The 16,236-nt window shown below is 38.5% G+C and overlaps 1 protein-coding gene and 2 long non-coding RNA genes across 3 annotated transcripts; all 3 read left to right on the forward strand.

The window, feature by feature from the left end:
* Positions 1–4,451: 4,451 nt before the first annotated feature.
* On the forward strand, positions 4,452–5,641 carry LOC141908792 (uncharacterized). Its single transcript, XR_012619637.1, has 4 exons — positions 4,452–4,496; positions 4,856–5,001; positions 5,208–5,334; positions 5,552–5,641. It is a non-coding gene; the product is annotated as an uncharacterized LOC141908792 (long non-coding RNA).
* A 936-nt stretch (positions 5,642–6,577) lies between these two features.
* LOC141909245 (basement membrane-specific heparan sulfate proteoglycan core protein-like) lies at positions 6,578–15,255 on the forward strand. The gene is made up of 17 exons (XM_074799636.1): positions 6,578–6,734; positions 7,118–7,204; positions 7,312–7,494; positions 8,067–8,327; positions 9,387–9,641; positions 10,169–10,420; positions 10,955–11,203; positions 11,611–11,862; positions 12,141–12,395; positions 12,524–12,778; positions 12,861–13,115; positions 13,208–13,462; positions 13,553–13,807; positions 13,943–14,197; positions 14,290–14,544; positions 14,646–14,900; positions 14,990–15,255. Exons 1-17 carry the CDS (start codon positions 6,686–6,688, stop codon positions 15,253–15,255), a joined length of 3,894 nt encoding a protein of 1,297 aa, XP_074655737.1. The 5' UTR covers positions 6,578–6,685.
* A 196-nt stretch (positions 15,256–15,451) lies between these two features.
* On the forward strand, positions 15,452–16,209 carry LOC141908791 (uncharacterized). The gene is made up of 3 exons (XR_012619636.1): positions 15,452–15,591; positions 15,685–15,939; positions 16,032–16,209. It is a non-coding gene; the product is annotated as an uncharacterized LOC141908791 (long non-coding RNA).
* The last annotated feature ends 27 nt before the right edge of the window (positions 16,210–16,236 follow it).

Here is a 16,236-nt window from a genome sequence, read left to right on the forward strand (position 1 = left end):
AATTTGTAACACTTTAAACCTTGAAATTCCTTGGATTTACTCAGAGAATTTGTAGATGAGCGGAAAGTGGCCACCTTGATAACGTTTCATATTGTGGGATCTTGGATCCCGTTTCACACACATCAGTTTAATTAACTGCAACTGAATCATAAATTTTTTCTCTTTTCATTCATAGATCTGCGTAAAATTCCCGATGTATTCGTCAATCCGCCCAGACACACCGAGAATGTCGGCGCGACCGTCACCTATACGTGCACCGTTACCGGTCCCGGTCCGTTCAGGGTCACGTGGAGCCGTACGAATGGATTACCGTTACCACGACGAGCGAGTGTATCGGCCAATCATACGCTGACGATTCGTAATCTGATGGCGGAAGATAACGGGGAGTATATCTGTACAGCAGTGAACAGAAACGGACGAAATGAGGGCATTGTTTCATTGAATGTACTCGGTACGTCTGACTTAGGGCCTGCTCAAACCTGCTGATGATACCCTTAGTGGGCGCTCAGTGGGGTTGAGGGGAACCTGTTATCAATTCCTGAGTGAAGCTCTGTAGGTTGAGAGGATAAGAAACCTCAAAACTGCCCAGTGGGTTGAGAGATAAAAAGATATTCATAATTGCAAGTGCGAAGCCATATTAGTCACCAAAATTGTAAAATTTCAGAGTACATTGTGATAATTTCCAGGTGCTTGAATGGCATTTGACAGATTTTAAAATCTTGAGCAGCAAACTGCTGCTGCGGCTGCTGCTCAATTCAACACTTGTTCAAATTGGAAGGATGATAGATTGCTTAGATTATAATCTATTTTCTCTTTTCATCTGTCTTGTAGTAAGTCAAGGTATAATTGTGAGAGTTGAAGAACCAAAGTTTTTGACGGTTGATGAAGGAACAACGGTTAGATTTGTGTGCAGTGGTAACAGTCAGGTGAATGTAAGTAAACCCAGTCCCTCTCCTTCTCTTCATATATATCACCAATCAGCCTTTTAATGTTGACTGATGGTAGAAATATACAAAACTGTGATTTTTATAGTGTTTGCTGAGATCAACTATTCCTAGTGGTCCCGATTAATTTCATACAAGCTTTTGTAGTATCAAAATCAAAAGCTGGCAGGTTTTGATTGAATGTATGATTACGAACTAGTGAAACATGTCCATAAGCTAATTATAGACTCTTAATTGATATAGAATTGACTTGGCTTTACTATAATCTAGTGACCTTTACGCGCAAACTATCTTTGAAAATATCACGAATTTTTTCTAAAACGAATGTCATATTCTACAGCTGCTGAGTAGATCCCTGTATTTGCTGCATGCTCTATAGAAATTGTCCGTAACTTCCTGTTGTGCACAAAATGAAGTTGTCTACGTCTCGCTAGTGAACAAAACTGCTTTCACATTTCAGCTAATATTCTGACAATGATTCCTAGGGGTATAACATACAAAAATCATTGCTAAAATGATTGAATGTAATTTGAAATACGTTTTTTTTTGCACTGACTTCTCTTTTTTCAGATCACACGCTTTTCCTCCCTTAGTGTTGTACGCGCGCTGTATGTATAAGATATAGAAAAACATGAGTAAATGTACAATGTACATAAATAAAATGTACAATGTACATAAATATGTATACCGGTAAATGTACATAAATATGTATACCGGTACATGTATATATGTCTAAATCGATGCACGTTCCTGATACGGGACCCACTTTTTCAATGTTCATCAATATTAGTAGCATGTTGTTGAAATTCTACCAATCCTCATCAGGACTCAGTGGTTCCACGGTTCTCGGGTTTTGTGTTTGACCCTAGAGTTAAACATCGTTTTCAATGTTTTAACCATAGAGTCAAATCTCAACTGAAAGAACTATGAATCTGGGTCCAGTGTTGTTGTGGCATGTTACTCACTAATTCCGCTTTTAGTCTGTTTAAATCATTCAAAAGTCTCATCAATTCACGTATATAGATCATAAAGTGCCTCTATTCAGCTAATGAAAACTGGCCATCAACAAATTCTAATATATTATATAATATTCATTCACCCATCATGATATTTTATTTTCTTGTTTTTGCCGCTCGTAAGGGTAATATTTAAGGTGAGACCCTTGTTATCGATATGTGAAAATATTTCAAGGTTTCTTACCAGTTTAAGGTGGGTTTTAGTTACCAGGACTGAGTTCCACAGGTTCTCTGGTTAAATCTGACTGTGTTTAGTTTTACCGAGTCAAATTACGGTTCATTTGCAATTATTAACTTGAGAGTCATAATGTCTGCTGTGGAACTGGGTACTTGTTTTTTGTCTGATCGAAAAGTCCAGTAGGTTAACATAAGCCCATCTTAAAATTCTTTGATAATTTTAATCATTTATATTTTCTTTACTGTGTTCTTTAAATTTTAACATATTTTGTCGTCGGTGGTTAAATATATATATTCTATTTTGTTTTAGTTAATCTATTCCTAAAAGTATTTAATTGCATTAGTGTTTATCACTGGTGTAATGGTATAACGTGTTTGATGTATGCTGTGCATGTAATTCATCCATTTCCTTTCAAGAATCCTGTATTTTTGTATCTGACATATCAATATTTTCCTCGAATATTTTACCAAATCATATGAAATGTATGTTCTTATATTTCGTATAAGCGTTCATTTAAAACTACAAATCATCTTATGGTTTAGGTTCAATTTTTGGTACAATACACACGTAACACACCCCTATGAGTTCTGGATTCAGTTCCTCAGTTCATAATTAAGATTTGTATTTAGTATTAAAACATCGGAAGTTAACTTGAAAATTCAACTTTCATCGTTGAACTGTGGAACTGGATTGAGAACCATCTGTTCTATTCCATTTTGTTTATCGTTTCGGATTTAAATCTCTAAAAATTTGGATAAGTTGAAATTGTTTTCTGAGTTTTCTCGGACAAATATTTGACTGATAAACGACCAATTGGTTTGTAGATATCGTACACATTAGTCTGGACAAAACAAGGAGGAGATATGCCTGAGAAAGGGATGGATCAAAATGGCGTTTTAACAATACCCAACGTACAACAAGGAGATGCTGGAACGTACGTGTGTACGGGATCTAATCCTCACAGTATAGATACGGATATTGCTACTCTGAACGTTGGAGGTAAATTACAATTACTCAAAATTCATTTGAAATTTCATTGAAATGTCTGCTAGAAATGGTGCATGCCTTATTCTGAAATTGGTAAGAGTAATTTGATGTTGAATAAGTTCAAATCATCCCACAAATTTGGAATTGGCCCTTAAAGAATAAAAAAAAATCAGTGTATTTTGAATTCAAACTCGTAACTGATTTCATTGTTTTTCTATATTCTAGTAACTAAGGAACCACCGACGGTGCGAATCGAACCCCATTATCAAACAGTAAAGATCGGCGAGCGAGTTGAATTCCGTTGTATCGCGATGGGTCGACCTGAACCGACGTTAGAATGGTCTCGAACGTCCGGGCAGTTGAATCCTGAAGCGACGTTCGTCAGCGGTGTTTTCATCATTCCGTCTGCTCGTAAAGAGGATCAATCCGAATACACGTGTCGCGCGTCGAATACAGCAGGAGATCAGTCGATTAGAACTATACTATACGTTACTGGAGGTAGATCAAATCCAAAACAAGCTTAACTCTTTTAGTGCTCACTAATCAATCCCTAATGTGCTGGAGATAACTTGAAAATCTCTTTAAAAATTCCATCCCAGTGGTGTTGAATAATGAGCATACCGCTATGATGCCAGTCGTTAGTTACTGATCCAAACGGACGTACCTGATAAAAGTGAAATCTTGGAAAAAGTTGTAAGAATGGAACCAAAATGTGAAATTTAGATTGTTCCATTGACTGGATGATGGGTTCCTGGGTCCAGATATTGAAGTGGGAAAATTGAATTGATATGATGCAGAATATATTGGAGATATGACAGATTTTGAGTGATATTTTTAATCTATTCTCTAGATGAATCTATAGCAGTGATAGAAGTTCCGGATGTAACAGTTTCAGTCGGTGCTGATATCAGAATGAAGTGTATTTCTAGAGCCAATATACCTGGTCGTATTTCATGGACCCGAATTGGTGGACAGCTTCCCCCTGGTAACTATAACTATCCCTTCGCTTTTTTACCCGGCCAGCATCTCACAGTTCTGCTTTCAGAACTAGATCTGTTTATGAGCAAAAGCAGCAGTTGATGATATAACAGTTTATTCTGACTGTTTCATCAAAGAAATGAAAATGAGTATTCATTTACTCTGATATACTGAGATTAATATCAGCCTACCGATCAGATTTGCTATAAAATTTGCTATAGTTGTTTAATTTTTTGTATGGTTCACAATTCGTAGGTTCTCGAGTAGACAATGGATTATTGATGATACCGAGAGCTCAGTTATCATACAGCGGACGTTACGAGTGTAGAGTGAGTACAGCGACAGGGAGTGGTACAGCAGTCGGTACTATTGTCGTTAGAGGAGGACCAGTCAGTAAGTCTCTCCATCTCTCCCTGTCCTAACTCTTTCAGTGCTGATGATTAATACCCTAAAGTGCTGGAGATAATTTGAAAATTTATTGACAGGTTCATTGCTATAGCGCATCTACACCGCGGTGCGGTGTATCGTTAGTTACTAATGTTGAACTGTGTTTGAGAGGTGCTCCATCTTTCATTAAAGATAGAAACTAATTACATCAATACACCGTGGCAAAGTCCATCATCGATTTATACACCGGTGGAGATGCACTGAAAGGGTTAACCTCTGAACAACCAGATAATACCTATCTTTTTAGAGGTTAGATAGTTATTTCTTTCTCTCATTCTCTCTCTCTCTCTCTCTCTCTTGTTTAGATAAACGTCCGACTGTGAAAGTTGAGCCTGAAACCGCCAGGATTCCGTTGGGAGGAACTGGCATTTTGAAATGCGTCGCTACCGGTAACCCGAGCCCCGCTCTCACGTGGAGATGGTCGGGCGGTGACTTCACAAATAATCACCGGGTATGAACATCAGTTTAACCTGCAGCTGTAGTTCCTCAATAAGATGGTTCAAAGTTAACCACTGGATAACGTAGCAATTGGATATTTCACATATGTCAGTTATCAATAGGTTAATTTTAATCACATTTAGAACAATCGCGGCTCCTGAATTGCTCCATTTGTCCGACATAATCTTTAAACTGTTTGAAATATTTGAATAACATCAGATTGAAGGCGATCGATGGGAGAGTACTCTGACAGTTCAATACGGCACGCGTCAGGATGAAGGAATTTATACATGTATCGCTAAGAACAGTGAAGGAACGGCAACCGATTCCTCTCAAATTGTTGTCGGTACGAACATTATTTCATTCATACTCACATTCTGTGAAATTGACCCTCTGACCATTCAGATTTCTCTGGGATTCCCATGACATAAGGCTTGTAAAAGCCTTCAAAATTCTTGAAATCCTTCATTTCAAAGACTTCCAAAGGTGTATGCCTGATTTCAAGTGATAAGTTCTGAATGATTTGTCGTATATTCAATGGAATTTGTCTTCATTTGTTTCAGCTGCAGAAGAACCACAGATTACTATCTACCCTGAAAGTACGCAGGTTGTAACTGAAGGTCGAAGCGTTATGTTCCAATGTCGAGTCACTGCTGGCATCCCTCCTCCTAAATTGGAATGGAGAAGGTATGAAAACCAAAACCCGATAATTAACAACTTGACTCAGTTCTCTTGTTGAGATACGTTTCATTCTAAAAGTTCTTTGGAAATTGTTTCATAAATGTGCGTTAAAACTTGAATCCACAATGACAGACAATTTACTGTAAAAATCAATTCATTGTTATAAGGGTGAATGGAGGTGTTTTCACGGAAAATACACGTATTTTGGAAAATGGAATTTTAAGAATGGATCGAGTGACGTCTGCTGAACAAGGTTCTTACATCTGCTCCGCAAGTAACAAGGTCGGAACTACGACCGCTACTGCTGTACTGAAAGTTCAAGGTAAAAACAACTTGTACCTCAGCTCTACAATTCTGAGTTAACCCTTTGCCATGTTCATTGATTATTTTCATTCATATCTTTTTATTAAAAAAGCGTTTGGAAACAGCAAAGTCGCGTTTGGAAACAACAAAGTCCTGGGATTTTGAAATAGTTCTTGGTTAAATTTTACTCGTAATCAGTTCATTTTCAATTACGTTACCATTGTTGACTAATTGAGTCAAATTTTAAGTCTATGGCTTGTAACTGGGGCTGGTTCTGAAATTATTTGTACATCAGGACTATTACAATGGTTTTACACAAAATTTAACTAGAGGCTATTAGGAATGGAAAAATATCCAAAATTATTAGGCAACCATTACAAGTATTGTTGCTACCTGCTTTGTAACACAACTCTTTGAAATACCCAAGTCAACAGTTTTCTATCAAAGTTTTGAAATAAAAGCTTTTGATTTCAGTTCCACCTACAGTACGCGTGACCCCGAACAGCCCGATTAGAGCTCGCATTGGTGAGACTGTGACCTTGAATTGTATCGGTGAAGGTCAACCTGCCCCAACGGTTTACTGGCAGAGATTGGGTCAACGTATACAGTTTACCCCTACAGCCGCTCGGGGTGGTGAAGAAGATGAGCGAATAGCTCGAGCCCAACATGTTCTCAAAAATATCTCACCGGAAAGTGCTGGAATTTATAGTTGTATGGCGCAGAATCCGGCCGGACGGGTTGAGGAACGAGTACAAGTTATAGGTAGAATATTTACACAAAGCTATAAGTGGAGCCCATGTCCCGCTTCAGTAGTTGTGAGTTTAAACTCCAATGATTCTTGGTTAGATTTGGCTCCAGAGTTAAGTTTGTTCATTTTCAATGAATTAATGAGTTAACTCAAAACTGAAAATCTGTGAAATTGGGTCATGAGTTCTAGCTTGCGTCAAAGTTATCTGTAACAAAAAAGCCTTTACCCGAGCTAACTCGCAACAACCTAACATTAACTGAATAATTGTAAGATGTTACCAGTTTGTTTATCAAGGGCGAAAGTCTGAACTGATAAGCATGGTAACAGAAAATCTTCCCTCGGCTTGGATCCTGATAACCTTCAGTAGTATTTGATTGTTTTAATTTGATTATTTCAGTTGAGCCAGGTGTAGGATTGACTATTTATCCTCCTAGAATTGAAGCACGTGCGGCTGAAGACATACAGTTCCAGTGTCGATCTACAGGTACTTATAGTAAAACTTGTCATCCTCTTCTCAGAATCCTGACAATCGCTGATTGGTCTCATTTACCAAGCGAATAATAATTATTTGAATGTGTTTTCTAATTAAAGGATCTCCACCGCCTGCTGTGAGATGGAGTCGGAAACGTGGAATTTTACCGATCAGTCATCGAACGGAGAATGGTATTTTACATTTATTCCAAGTATCCCCCGATGATGCCGGCATGTACGTCTGCTCGACCAGACGACCGGATGGGTCCCTGGTAACTGAGGAGGCTGAACTCATTGTTAGAGGTAAATGAATTTGAATTGCAGCTCTCTGCTTATAGGATTCAGTGACCTATATTTTTTGGGTCAAAATTTGTTTCGAATGATTCTAACTATTGGAATGAGCCTTGATGTTCATTTCTGAACATAAATTCCTTGCCTGAATGTAAAATCTATAGTTATGAGGATTTTGAGGATTCCATAGTTCATGTTTTGTCTGTATCCCTATCGTATATCATGTCTCAAATTTATGTCATCGCTTTTTATGTTCTGATTTGTTCGTTGACTGTTTATGACATTCGCTGCCGGCTTAATAATACACCCTCAATTGCCTCTACATATATACTCTTGGGTTGGCACTGGCGCTATTACATAGTCAGCCTTTGCTCGAAATTGACCAATGAGCATTGAGAATGAAGCAGAATTTGTTCACATTACCAGCCGATCAGGAACTGTGTCATTCCCGTGTGCCATAGTGCAAATATCTAACTATAAATAACCGGATGGTCAAGTCTATTCGTAGCCGGCAGCAAATGTGTTAAAGCACCATGTGATCCCTCACGCACTCTCACACTGTATATATGTACTGCTTTAACTAGGACCACCCACTATTTATATACCACAACCTCGTGTTGAAATAGACGTCGGCAATCCTCTAAGATTGATCTGCGAAATCACGGCTAGCCCGCCGTTCCGAGTGATTTGGCGTAAAGACGGCGGAGGGATACCATCGTACGCGGTAGCGAGAGAAGGGGTTTTACATATTCCTCGTTCTCGAGTCGGTGATTCCGGTCGATATACGTGTACGGTACAGAGTCACTACGGGTCAGCAGACGGAGCTATAGACGTTACTGTTATAGGTAAGAAATAGATAGTTGCTGACTTGAAGAAGAAACCACAATTACCTGGCATGAAGAAAAACTTAAGAGTATAGTGATGTTTTAGACTCAATTCTGTAAGCCATTTACAAAACTAAGAGAGAAGTGACGCTTTTGACTCAATTCTATATACCGTTTACAAAACTAAGAGATTAGTGACCTATTTTCAAATCAGTTTTGAAAATGGGTCACAGAGTAAAATCGTCACTAATTTCTGTTTTACTCCCTGATTGTGGGTTTTATTACTTCAATTGAATTAGACAGTCACTTGTCTATGGAAACTAAGTTGCAGACTCTATTTGCCTGGAGTTGGAAACAATCTGCTGTTCTTTGCTTATCACTTGGATACACAATTGTGGAGGTACTAATTTTATAGGCTTGTACGTGTATAAGTAGAAGGCCTGGTTCTACAGTTTAGACTAAAGAACAATCTAAGCTCATTTTGGTCTGATTCTGATGGAACAAATGCGGACAAATTCTCATTCTGTCTATGAGGGGTCTAATGATTTGAACCATATTTTGTCAGACTGTGGACTGTGGAACTGGGACCTCATGTGTAAAGTATCTCTAAACTAACCCCACCCCTCTTCTTTGCACTACTCACTCAATGTTATATGTTCTTTCTCTTGTTGTGTTGTCATTAGATGTGGTTTCACATTCAGCTTCAATATTTCAACTATTATTTCTCCCTATGAAGGTTTTCTGTACTCGTCCATCCACTTGAATCCTGATTACCAATATTCTTAAGCTTGATCCAACAACACGATAAACCCAGTTCATCCTGTGTTTCAAACCATGACCTGTTCTGTTGTCAAAACCAGTCAAGGTCTTCTCGACTCATGAGGTTTAAGCCTGTTTATGAACCTAATTTATGGGCCTAGATTTGTCACAAGAAATTAAAATCTAGGCATTGAATGACTTTTCAATGTAGATTAGGAACTGAATTGTTAAAGACTTGTTGAGATCCCATGAACTCTGTGTAACCTGCTTTTTTGGATTCAATCTCTTATGGCCCTCTATCTTCCTACTGTTTTTCCTTAGAAAAAGACTTGATTGACGTAACAACGATAGAAGTACCGGTAGGTCAGACTGCTCGATTAACCTGCTCCGTACGGGGCAGCGGACCCTTTAAAATCACGTGGACTAAGATCGACGGTCAGCTACCAGCTGATGCGATCATAAACGACAGAGTTCTGATTTTGAATAATGTTAAACACGAAGCTACTGGTCGATTCATGTGCATCGCCGAGGGGCCGTTCGGAACGGCGAGAGGATTCATTGATTTGATCGTCACAGGTAAGAGGCAGTAAATCTAGGTAAACTCTTATTGGCGGTTTATGGGTTCCTTATTCTCTTTACTTGCTTTGTCCTCTCTCAAAAATAAATACAACATCCTTTGTAAAATGAAATGATTCCTTGTAGTTATTCCCATTCCCAACCCATTCCTCAATGGTGCCCGGTTCTATCTGAATTTATGAGTTGCAAGTATTCTGTTTAAATGACTCTTTCGGGAATAAAGCTGCCAACTGTCCCTGATTTTCACGGAAGAACCCTGATAATAAACCTGGTCTGTTTATGCTGAGCATGCTGTCTTAAATGGCGTCCCTGAAGCAATTATCTTGAATCCCTGAAAAGAAATGTTTATTGCTTGAATTTTCTCTACTGGTCCCTGATTGAAGTTGGCAACTCATTCATTGATCTAGAGTGAATAAACGATATACTTGTAACTTTCTTTATCTGCTTTATATATTTTATCATGCATCACATCTTCATCTATTACTCTCTCTCTCTCTATCTCTGCGTGACCCGCGCGCTACGTGTAGGAACGCTTCCTCTACCGACGATCGAGTTCACGCTCGGCGGTACGATCACGCTCGTCTGCGAGCCAAAAGGTCCCGGCGAATTCTCGATCACGTGGGAGAAAGTCGACGGAACGTTGTCGGAGTTGGCGATCATTCGCGATCGTATTTTGAAAATAACGAACGCCCGAGAACGAGACGCTGGACGATACAAATGTACAGCGGTGAACGAAGAAGAAACTCAGGAGATATTCATCGAAGTTACGATTAAGAAAAGTAAGACGAAAAATGGCATTATTTCTTCTATTCTCTTCATACTTTATCCTCAACCAAACCTCAATAATTGTACGGGTGACAGTTTTATAGACTGGTTTCTAGGGTCCATAAACCTGCATTTCTGATTTTGGTCTATACCTCAAGTTTGACATCTAGATCCAGTTTCACAATTTTCAGTTAAGTTTTAGTGAGATTGGAAATCAGTTTATTGTCAATGTTTTATTTATGAGCCGAAATCTTAACTCACAGCTTTGGAACTGGTTCATGTGTATCAGACATACGTGCGGCTATCATATGCTCTCCCTACCAGTGGAATTTGCACTGATAGTGGAAAGTTTTTTTTGAGAATTTGGCTTTGTTCCGGGCAGCCAGTATCTTTACATGCTATACAAGGCTCAAGGAATCATGAGGCTAAACTCCATTCCCCTTAAACTAGTCTACAAAACTTGCCCCTTGAGATCTATGATTATTTGCGATTCCTTTAAACGAACCCCGCCTCATCTTTTCTCTTCATTAAACGCGTTTCCTCTGTAGAACCTCCTCTGATTCCCGTGCACGAAGTACAAGAAGGTGATAGCGCGCGTTTGACTTGTCGTGTACGAGGCACTGGACCGTTTACAATCACTTGGTTTAAACAGAACGGCCGTTTACCGACGAACGCCTTCCCGAGCAATGGAGTGTTGGATATCGACGGAATAAAACCGAGTGATGAAGGCAGATATATTTGTCGCGCTGTTGGACCGCGGGGAACTCAAGAAGCGCTCGTAGATGTTAGGGTTTTAAGTAAGAGGCAGATGTTCGAATTATTATGACACCTTTCACAATTCTGTAGATATTTAGAAAATATTTCTTTTCTTAATGTAAAAAATTATCTATATCCCAATAATTTGATCTTTTGATCCATCGGTAATGGTGCATTTTCCCATAGAATTTTAAAAAATGCAGTAAACCTTGGTCGACTTGAAATATTTGGACAAGCAAATTGAGTCTGAGATATAGATGATCTTATGCATCATATTTCTGTACTATGTTAAAGAACAAGTTTTACTGTATTTTGTATGTAAATATTTCAAATCTATCTCCCATCAATTTATAATCTAAAGACCATTGAACTAATTCTTTTCCCATTCCCTCTTTCCCTCCCACCTGCATCCCCTCTGTCTTCTATCTTTGATTATTACGTTTCTCAGGAGGTCCAGTAGTTCCCCAGATCGATGTTACATATGGAGGGCGAGCGGTGTTAGTCTGTAATCCACGTGGCACCGGTCCGTTTACAATAACCTGGCAGCGACTGGACGGCGTAGTCCCATCGTACGCCATCCAGGATCAAAGAAGACTTATATTTAAAACGGCTCAAACTGTTGATACAGGCAGATATGTGTGCGTAGCTATCGGACCAGATGGTTCCAGGCAAGATATTTATATAGAATTAACTGTTACGGGTAAGGTTTGGAATATTTTGATTATTTCTGTTTCAATCTTAGTCGCATGGTTTTTCAAAGTGAAAATCATCAGAATTCTTCCTGCACTAAGTAGTAACGACTAATCAATGATGTGATCCCACATTTGAATAATGTGATCCTACATTTTGTTCTACGATAATATTTGTTTGTTTTTATTTTGGTCATATTTTACCATTTGTATTTTTAGCTCTTATTGAATGAACATATCAATATGCACCTGGATCATTTGTTGCTGTATGATTATGTTCTATTTTCAGGTTCTCCCCCAAAAGTCTCAAAGTATGATGTCCAATATGACCAAACTGCTCAACTGACCTGTAATGTCAGAGGACTTGGTTCTTATACGGTGACCTGGCAAAAGGTGGGAGGCAGTTTACCATCTCGCGCTTTGAGAAGAGACAGAACTTTAGAAATTAGAAATGCTAGAAATGAAGATGAGGGCAGATATCATTGTATAGCTATTGGTGAAAATGGCAGGCGGGTTGATGCCTTTGTTGACCTTGATGTCTTAGGTGAGTTATAGTCATCAAAGATTTCAGAAATTAATTTTCATGATGAAACCAATGACCTTTGATACAAATTATTTGAATGTTTGATTGGATAAATCTTGTTTTGATAAATCTTCTTTTCACTTTTTCAGGATCAGCACCAACTGTATCCAAATATGATGTTGGATATGATGAAACAGCTACATTGACATGTAATGCTCAGGGTCTAACCCGTTATACGGTGACCTGGCAGAAAGTTGGAGGCAGTTTACCATCTCGGGCTTTGAGAAGAGACAGAACTTTAGAAATTAGAAACGCTAGAAATGAAGATGAAGGCAGATATCATTGTATAGCTATTGGTGAAGATGGTAGAAGAGCTGATGCCTACGTTGACCTCAATGTTATTGGTAGGAAAAGTTCCCGAATTCATGATGCCTTCATTAGAAGTTCTTTGAGTCCACAAACTTGGAAAAATTTCTTCTTTTTCAGGAACAGCACCAACTATTTCAAAGTATGATGTCCAATATGATCAAACTGCTACTTTGACCTGTAATGCTCAAGGTCTCACCCGTTACACAGTGACCTGGCAGAAAGTTGGAGGCAGTTTACCATCTCGTGCTTTGAGGAGAGACAGAACTTTGGTAATTAGAAATGCTAGGAATGAAGATGAGGGCAGATATCATTGTATTGCTATTGGTGAAGATGGTAGAAGGGCTGATGCATACGTTGACCTCAATGTTATTGGTAAGAGAAGAAGTTCCTTTATTATAATGCGATGCCTTCATAAGATGTGTATGAGTCCATAAACTTGGAAAAATGTTCACTAACTTTTCCAGGATCAGCACCAACTATTGTGAAATATGATGTCCAATATGACCAAACTGCTACATTGACCTGTAATGCTCAAGGTCTCACCCGTTATACGGTGACCTGGCAGAAAGTAGGAGGCAGTTTACCATCTCGCGCTTTGAGGAGAGACAGAACTTTAGAAATTAGAAATGCTAGAAATGAAGATGAGGGCAGATATCATTGTATAGCTATCAGTGAAGATGGTAGAAGGGCTGATGCATATGTTGACCTCAATGTTATCGGTAAGTTATCCTCACTTTCCTGGTAAGGGTAATCTTCATTAAAAGTTCCTTGAGGGCACAGATTTGGAAAAATTTCTCTTTCTTTTTCAGGAACAGCACCAACAATTTCCAAGTATGATGTCCAATATGATCAAACTGCACTTTTAACTTGTAACGTCCAAGGACTTGGTTCTTATACTGTGACCTGGCAGAAAGTTGGAGGTAGTTTACCATCTCGCGCTTTGAGGAGAGACAGGACTTTAGAAATTAGAAATGCTAGAAATGAAGATGAAGGCAGATATCATTGTATAGCTATCAGTGAAGATGGTAGACAAGCTGATGCATACGTTGACCTCGATGTTATCGGTAAGTTATAAACACAAAGGTTATCTGAAATTGATTACCATGATACTGATGACCTATGCAGATATTTCTTTAAGTTTTTTTATGCATATTTGGTAAATATTCTTTATCTTTTTCGTTAATATTACTTTCTTTCAGGAACAGCACCAACTATTTCCAAATATGATGTCCAATATGATCAAACTGCTACTTTGACCTGTAATGCTCAAGGTCTCACCCGTTACACAGTGACCTGGCAGAAAGTTGGAGGCAGTTTACCATCTCGCGCTTTGAGAAGAGACAGAACTTTAGAAATTAGAAATGCTAGAAATGAAGATGAAGGCAGATATCATTGTATAGCTATTGGTGAAGATGGTAGAAGGGCTGACGCATATGTTGACCTCAATGTTATTGGTAAGTTATACTCTCTTAGACTCCTCGTTAGAGTAATCGTTATTAAAAGTACTTTTGAGTCCACAAACTTGGAAGCATTTCTTCTTTTTTAGGAACAGCACAAACAATTTCTAAGTACGATGTCCAATATGATCAAACTGCTCTTATAACTTGTAATGTCCAAGGACTTGGTTCTTATACGGTGACCTGGCAGAAAGTTGGAGGCAGTTTACCATCTCGCGCTTTGAGAAGAGACAGAACTTTAGAAATTAGAAATGCTAGAAATGAAGATGAGGGCAGATATCATTGTATAGCTATTGGTGAAGATGGTAGACGAGCTGACGCATACGTTGACCTCAATGTTATTGGTCAGAATTGTACCATATTTTATGAGATGATGCCTTCATAAGATGCATTTTGAGTCCATAAACTTAGAAATATTCTTGGAAAAATATTCTCACTTTTTCAGGATCAGCACCAATCATTTCCAAGTATGATGTCCAATACGATCAAACAGCAACCTTAACATGTAATGCTCAAGGTCTCACCCGTTATACAGTAACCTGGCAGAAAGTCGGTGGCAGTTTACCATCCCGTGCTTTGAGGAGAGACAGTACTTTAGAAATTAGAAATTCACGAAATGAAGATGAAGGCAGATATCATTGTATAGCTATTGGTGAAGATGGTAGACGAGCTGATGCTTATGTTGATCTAAATGTTGTTGGTAAGTTATTTTAAATTTGACTGACGCTAAAGAATTTAATATAAAGTTCTTTGAGTTTTTGATGGAAATTTCATTAATATTTCTTTCAGGAACAGCACCAACTATTTCCAAATATGATGTCCAATATGATCAAACTGCTACTTTGAGCTGTAATGCTCAAGGTCTCACCCGTTATACAGTGACCTGGCAGAAAGTGGGAGGCAGTTTACCATCTCGTGCTTTGAGAAGAGACAGAACTTTAGAAATTAGAAATGCTAGAAATGAAGATGAAGGCAGATATCATTGTATAGCCATTGGTGAAGATGGTAGACGAGCTGATGCCTACGTTGACCTCAATGTTATTGGTAAGAATTGATCCTTAAATTGTAATGTGATGCCTTCATAAGATGTGCTTTGAGTCCATAAACTTGGAAAAAATTTCTTTTCACTCTTTCAGGAACGGCACCAACTATTTCCAAGTATGATGTCCAATATGATGAAACTGCTACATTGACATGTAATGCTCAGGGTCTAACCCGTTATACAGTGACCTGGCAGAAAGTGGGAGGCAGTTTACCATCTCGCGCTTTGAAGAGGGACAGAACTTTAGAAATTAGAAATGCAAGAAATCAAGATGAAGGCAGATATCATTGTATAGCTATTGGTGAAGATGGTAGACGAGCTGATGCTTATGTTGATCTAAATGTTGTTGGTAAGTTATTTTAAATTTGACTGACACTAAAGAATTTTATATGAAGTTCTTTGAGTTTTTGATGGAAATTTCATTAATATTTCTTTCCTTCAGGAACAGCACCAACTATTTCCAAATATGATGTCCAATATGATCAAACTGCTACTTTGAGCTGTAATGCTCAAGGTCTCACCCGTTATACAGTGACCTGGCAGAAAGTTGGAGGCAGTTTACCATCTCGTGCCTTGAGAAGAGACAGAACTTTAGAAATTAGAAATGCTAGAAATGAAGATGAGGGCAGATATCATTGTATAGCTATTGGTGAAGATGGTAGAAGAGCTGATGCCTACGTTGACCTCAATGTCATTGGTAAGAATTGATCCTTAATTTGTAATGTGATGCCTTCATAAGATGTGCTTTGAGTCCATAAACTTGGAAAAAATTTCTTTTTACTCTTTCAGGAACGGCCCCAACTATTTCCAAGTATGATGTCCAATATGATGAAACTGCTTCATTGACATGTAATGCTCAGGGTCTAACCCGTTATACAGTGACCTGGCAGAAAGTTGGAGGCAGTTTACCATCTCGCGCTTTGAAGAGGGACAGAACTTTAGAAATTAGAAATGCAAGAAATCAAGATGAGGGCAGATATCATTGTATAGCTAT

The sequence above is a fragment of the Tubulanus polymorphus genome, chromosome 7, assembly GCF_964204645.1.
Source record: "Tubulanus polymorphus chromosome 7, tnTubPoly1.2, whole genome shotgun sequence".
NCBI classification, from domain to species: domain Eukaryota; kingdom Metazoa; phylum Nemertea; class Palaeonemertea; order Tubulaniformes; family Tubulanidae; genus Tubulanus; species Tubulanus polymorphus.